This window comes from Neomonachus schauinslandi, chromosome 15 (assembly GCF_002201575.2).
Source record: "Neomonachus schauinslandi chromosome 15, ASM220157v2, whole genome shotgun sequence".
Lineage (NCBI taxonomy): Eukaryota > Metazoa > Chordata > Mammalia > Carnivora > Phocidae > Neomonachus > Neomonachus schauinslandi.
The window spans coordinates 2246390-2252742 of record NC_058417.1 but is presented as its reverse complement, the minus strand read 5'-3'; the positions used below and the strand labels follow the sequence as shown (position 1 = coordinate 2252742).

The window sequence follows — 6353 nt, the reverse complement described above, 5'->3', positions numbered from 1 at the left end:
TGCCTTGCTGGTTTTCAGAGTCACCAGCCAGCCCACCACCCTGTACATATCTGCTGGTTTGCTTTCCGAAGTGGAAAGTGCTCCTAAATCCACCCTATTCTTTCAGGCTCACCAAGCAGCCGAGGGCCTTTCCAGCAGAGTAGCTTAGAGCGCACCTCCGGGGTCTCACTGCCTGAGTTGGAATCCCTCCCCGCCCATCGCTTGCCATTCTGTGACTCTGAGCAAGTGACTTCCCGTTTCTGTGCCTGTGTCCTCCTCTTCAAGATGCATCTACTAGGAGTATTTACCTTTGGAGAAGTGTGTCCACGTGTGTGTGTGTGGTAGCCAGAGTGGAGGCTGGTGAAGCCCCCGCTCGGCATTAACACTGGTGTACACAGCGCCTTCCCCGGTGAACAGGGCTGATCTGGGTCCTCAGAGGGATATTGCAGAAAGGATGGTGTGTGACCTCCGAGCGAGCTCGTCCAAGACAGCGTGGCTTCTGCCTTCCTCTCTTGAACCCCCCACTCCGGGGAAACCCAGCCACTGGGTCATGAGGACATGCAAGTGGGCCTATGGAGAGGCTCCCCACGCCAAGGGACTGAGGCCTCTTGCCAACGGCCCACACCAACCTGCCAGGCATGCGAGTGAGCCATCCTGAAAGATGATCCTCCAGCCCCGGTCAAACCTTGGATTTCCACGACCTTGACTGACATCTGGATGGCACCCTCGTGGGAAATCATGAGCCAGAACCACCCAGTTACGCTGCTCCCGAATTTATGATCCACAGAAACTCTGAGATCATGTTTATTGTTTTAGACAATCAAGCTTTGGAATAATTTGGTACAGGGCTGTAGGTTAACTAATAAGGTGCACAAAATGCTTGGGATCATGTCTGACACATTGTTGCCATACGGGGTAGCCAGCATTAACATCCGTTTTACAGGGAAGGAGACTGAGTCTGAGGCTGGTGAGTGACACGTAGCTGGGAATGGCACGGCGAGTTATGTCGTGAATGCAGGGCCCTTCGGTGCCAAGTCCTCGGCTCCTTTATCGGCCCCACTGTTCCCGTGGCCTGCTGCCAAGTAGTAAGACCTAGTGGCAAAGACCAACCGTTTTATCACGCTCCTGGAGTTTGAGAATCTGGAGTGCCACCAGGACAGAGTGGGGATAGATTTTCTCTGCTCGTCCCGAGGTGAGCTGACAGCTGGGGGCTGTGTTATCTCTCACATGGGGACATAGATGCTGCCCTTTGACCGAACCCCTCAATGTGGACTCTCCATGTCACCTGGGCCTCCTCACAGCATGGCGACTGGGTTTCAGAGTGGATGTTCCAGGAAGCCGAGGGCAGAGTCACAAGTTTCTTTAGGACTTGGCCCAGGAAGTGGCCCGGTGTCCCTCCCAACGCGTTCAGTTGGTCAGCCAGCGATAGAGGGAGGCACGCATAGACCCTACCTCTTTTTTTTTTTTTAAAGATTTTATTTATTTATTTGACAGAGAGAGACACAGCGAGAGAGGGAACACAAGCAGGGGGAGTGGGAGAGGGAGAAGCAGGCTTCCCGCAGAGCAGGGAGCCTGATGCGGGACTCGATCCCAGGACCCTGGGACCATGACCTGAGCTGAAGGCAGTCGCTCAACCAACTGAGCCACCCAGGCGCCCGACCCTACCTCTTGACGGGAGACATGTCAAAGAATTTAGGGGCCATTGTTTAAAACTGCCAGACCCCGAGTAGCCTCTCCTGTTGGGTGAGGGGCTCAGGAAAACCACACTCTGGTGGGTCGGTCTTATGTGCACAGGACAGAGACAAACGCCACCAGCTTCCTACGCCAAGTCCTCATGAGGAGCTCATGTGGGGAGCATGTCACAGAGCTCCAGGGACTGGGCGCGATTGTCAGGGATGATTCCTGGTGTCACCTGTGCCAGGCTCTGGGGGAGCGAGGACAAGACCTTAGGGAGTGGCTTTAGAGGGGAGCGCGTGGTCTAGAGGGAAGATTTTTTTTTAAAGATTATTTACTTATTTATTTGACAGAGAGAGAGAGTGAGCCCGAGTGGGAAGGGCAGAGGGAGAGGGAGAAGCAGGCTCCCCGCTGAGCAGCGAGCCCGATGTGGGACTTGACCCCAGGACCCTGAGATCATGACCTGAGCTAAAGGCGGACGCCTAACCGACTGAGCCACCCAGGCGCCCACAGAGGGAAGATTTTTAAGGAAACACCACCAACCTGATGTAACAGGTACCACATGAGAGACGTCTCGGGAAGGGACACTCCACGCTGCCTCAGGAGCTCAGAGCAGGCTTCTCGGAAGAGGTGACGTCTGTGCCGCGGGAGAAGGGCATCGGGGTATGCGAACAAGCCTAGGCAAAGGCAAGGAACCGGGAGCAAACAAAGGGTTTGGGCAACTACAAGTGATTCAGTGTGGCTGTAGGGTGCGCAGAGCTGAGACACAAAGCTCCGGGGACATGGAGGGGGGGGGCCGGGTTCCAGCAAGGATCACAAGGGTAGATCACTTACGGCTGAGAAGTACGCGTGCGCCATGAGAGCAAGGGAATGTCCGTAGACTCTTGGCACTGCTGTTAACCCTGAGGGAGACGCCAAGGAGGAGGCGGGTCCGGGAGGGCGGTGGGTTTGGACGTGGAGACTCTGAGAGGCTCGTGGGGCATTCAGGTGGAGATTGCACTTAGAGCTGTGTTTGGTCAGCTCTGGATGAGGATTCTATAAGACGTGGAGAGCTGCTGATGGACAGCCTTGAACGTCAGGGTCAACGGCCAGGTCTACATGCCATAGGCAGGGAAGAGCTAGGGAAGGGCTTTAAGTAAGAGATCGCAATAGCTAACGCTTAATGAGGGCCCATGCATGTTCAGCACCGTCACAAGCATCGTCCGTGAACTATTTGGACCTCACCGTAATCCTGTGAAGTGCTGCGACGCTTCACCGAAGTTAAGAGATCACCAATGGTAATATAGAACAGTACGCCCCGACGCGTCTTCGATTTCAGAGCTGTTAAAATGTAAACAGGAGAAAAAAAAAAAAAGCCATCGAATCAATGAACTACATGATTTGCATTTCAAATGCGAGGAAAAGGGAATGGAGAAGTTACAGGAACTTGTCCGAAGTCCAGTGAGACACAGAGCCAGGATTTGAAACCCCGGCAGCCCGACTACAAAGCCCAAGTTCTGAAGAACCATCATTTGACGCCGGATGGGACATCGTCCACAGCGTGGAGTTTCGCGAAGACCACGGAGGGTAGGGCAGAGGAGAGGGGAGTGGGCAGTCAGGTGGCACCCTTGGGAGACTGGAGTCCACAGTCAGAGGGGTCTAGAGTGGGCTGGGGGCCACAGGACAGGAGGATGGCACAGATAGGCTAGAGTCCTTCAAGAAGGGGCAGAATCGGTTGACCCACTGAGCGTTGGGTGTGGAAACAAGGACAACTCCAACATGTTGAGCCTGGAAAGAGGGTACAGAGGAGCTGCTGCGGACCGGAGGGGAGCCGTGGGGCCTGGCTGGTCAGTGGCTGTGGCTTCTCATCCCAGCTTGGGCGGTCACGCCCCCTGGTGCCTGCTGGGCGCTCACTAGGCCTCTGTCAAAGGAAGGGATGAATGAGTTGTCGTATGATCTTGGGCAAGTTGTAGGAACTTGATATATGATCTCTGGGTCTCTCGCTCTCTTTTTTTGGGGGGGTGTAAAATGAACAGATTGGACTCGAATGTGTAAAGTAAAATGGAAGGTACTTTCCTAGAAGAGGTAGGCGTTCCTCTCTCCATCCCCAGGACCTTTATGGGCACCCCAAAACAGTGGTTCTAGCCTTGGCTGGCTGTAAGTTAGATGAACTGAGGCCTCATTTGACACCACTAAATTCAGAATCTCTGGATATAAGGCCCAGGGATGGATAGTTGGTGGGGTTTTTTATTTTTTTATTTTTATTTGTTTATTTATTTTTAAAGATTTTATTTATTTATTTGACAGAGAGACACAGAGAGAGAGGGAACACAAGCAGGGGGAGTGGGAGAGGGAGAAGCAGGCTTCCCGCTGAGCAGGGAGCCTGATGTGGGGCTCGATCCCAGGACCCTGAGATCATGACCTCAGCCGGAGTCAGATGCTCAGCCGACTGAGCCACCCGGGCGCCCCAGGATGGATAGTTTTTTAAGTTGCCCAGGTGACTACGATGTGCAACTGGATGAGAACTTTTGCCCTGGAGCCTCTAGGTACCCAGTTTGAAAACCACTGGGCTAGGTGCAGGCCAGGATCCCTTCCAGGCCCAGGCCCTTGGACTGAGACCTGTGGCTGATGACAGGTTAACTCTTTTTTTTTTTGTTTTGTTTTGTTTTCTTTTTAATTTTTTTTTTTAAGATTTTATTTATCTGCGAGAGAGAGAATGAGAGACAGAGAGCATGAGAGGGAGGAGGGTCAGAGGGAGAAGCAGACTCCCCGCCGAGCAGGGAGCCCGATGCGGGACTCGATCCCGGGACTCCAGGATCATGACCTGAGCCGAAGGCAGTCGCTTCACCGACTGAGCCACCCAGGTGCCCAGGTTAATTCTTTTTATGTTTCTTCCACCTACCCAACCCAAACCTCCTGACAGCTAGGGGACCACACGCCAAGGTTTCTCAACCACACACAACTGAGGTCTTGGCACAGGAGAATTGTTGGGGAGTACTCCCCTGTGCATCGTGAAGGCCAGGGAGGCCATGGAAGCCAGCACCCCCGGCTTCCACCCACCAAATGCCAGGAGCACATCCCCCAATCGAAGCAATCAAAAACATCCCCAGATGTCACCAAATGTCTCTTGGGGTGGAAAATCCCCCCGTCCCCCCAGCTGAGAACCACTGTGCCACCCCGAGTCTCCTGTCCCCACTCTGCCCTCCCCAGCTGCAGACAGAGGCCAGGCAGGGGTGGAGGCCATTTGACAACAGGTTTACTTGGCCTTGGCAGGAGGGACATCTCTGTGGGAGGCCAAGGCTTCACAATGTTAAATGGAGGGATAGGCTGCCAGCAGGCTGACTGATGTGGTCTCAACTCTAAAGGGAGGGAGTTTTCCAAGACACTCCTTCCCGGATTCCCAATCAGTCACAAGAGGGCCCAGAGGAGCTTGTGGGGCAGGCGGCCCCCGCTTTCCGAGAACAGGCGGGAGGGGGTGCGGGGGGATTTTTTCCTTCTGTAGATACTTTCCTGGAACCAGTGACTACTCCTGTCTAATTAGTTGAAGGCTGGGGGAGGGAGGGGCGGGGAGAGGAGCTTCCCAGCTGCCGGTGCCTGGGTCCCTGGCGGCCCTCTGACACGGGGACCGTGGGGACGTCTGGGCTTCGGGGTCTGGAAGGCTGAACCTTGGGGATTGGAACTAAGGGGCTGGCTGATCCTCTCCGAGGGAAGTGGATTCATCGTGGTCTTTAGAACTGGAGGAGGCTGGGAGGCTGTCCGGGTCTTCACTTGTCCTTTCTGCTTCCATGTAACTGGACCTGAGCAGGGAGACAGAGAAAGGGAGGCCTGGGAAGGGCAGGGCAGTGCGGAAACGGGGTAGGGACGGTGGTGGAAGGTTTAAGTGGTGAGGCCCACCCCCTTCCCCCGCCCAGACTCACTCCACCACGAGGCTCATAACACCCAGCAGCAGGGCAGCTACCAAGACAGAGAGGAGCAGAATCTTGGCTTCCCGAAGATCGTGACTTCCTGCAGGGAACCCAGGAAGCAGTGAGTGATCCCGGGGACCTCACTAGTCGTTGCGGTAGGGGGGCGGGGGGTGGCTGAGAGCTCAGAGACCTGAGCGAGGGGAGGCCAAGCCGAGGGGTAGAACCTGGGAGGCAGCGCTTTCGGGGCCAGCAGCGCACCTTGAATTCCTGGCAGGTGGAACAGTTATACAGGATGGTGCTGCCCCCTGCAGGAGACAGCGGGACCAGCGCTGGGGCGGAGGAAGCCCCTATTCCCGCCTTCCAGGAACCACTCTCCTCCCCCTCCCGCCCCCCCCGCCCCGCCCCGTCTCCGCCACCACTGCCAGGCTCTCCTCGGGTATCCCAGGTGCCCCTGTCCTCACTACTCTGTCCTCTTCTACTTACGGCAGGCGGGCGCGCAGAGAGCTGAAACCGAAGACAAGGAGGGTGGGGGAGGGGAGCCGCTCAGCCACGCCCCCTTTGCCGAGAGCCCCGGCACCCCCTCCCTGCCGGCATCAGTACCTTCCCTGGTGTACGCGGGGAGCTTGGTGTTTTGCAGCCAACGCCAATACAAGGGGAGGGAGGAGAGAGACCCTTTGATCTCTGGGGAGACAGAGGGCAGCGATATTGCCCGGCGCCTGGACAGGGCAGGCTCACCTCCACCCTTCTCCCAGCACCTCCCGGATCACGGATCACACCTTCCCGGCTCCATCTGCCCGCCCTGCCCCTGCCTCCCCC

The 6353-nt window shown here is 56.0% G+C and overlaps 1 protein-coding gene across 1 annotated transcript in view; it reads right to left on the bottom strand.

Annotated features, from left to right (window-relative positions):
- Window positions 1-5208: 5208 nt before the first annotated feature.
- TMEM95 (transmembrane protein 95) overlaps window positions 5209-6353 on the bottom strand; it is a 1736-nt gene continuing 591 nt past the window's right edge. Inside the window, exons 3-7 of the mRNA XM_044921623.1 lie at window positions 6138-6218; window positions 6021-6041; window positions 5762-5842; window positions 5550-5637; window positions 5209-5429 (exon numbers count right to left, since the gene is read on the bottom strand). Coding sequence (XP_044777558.1) covers window positions 5312-5429; window positions 5550-5637; window positions 5762-5842; window positions 6021-6041; window positions 6138-6218 — 389 coding nt within the window. The 3' untranslated portion in view covers window positions 5209-5311. The remainder of the gene's footprint in view (window positions 5430-5549; window positions 5638-5761; window positions 5843-6020; window positions 6042-6137; window positions 6219-6353) is intronic.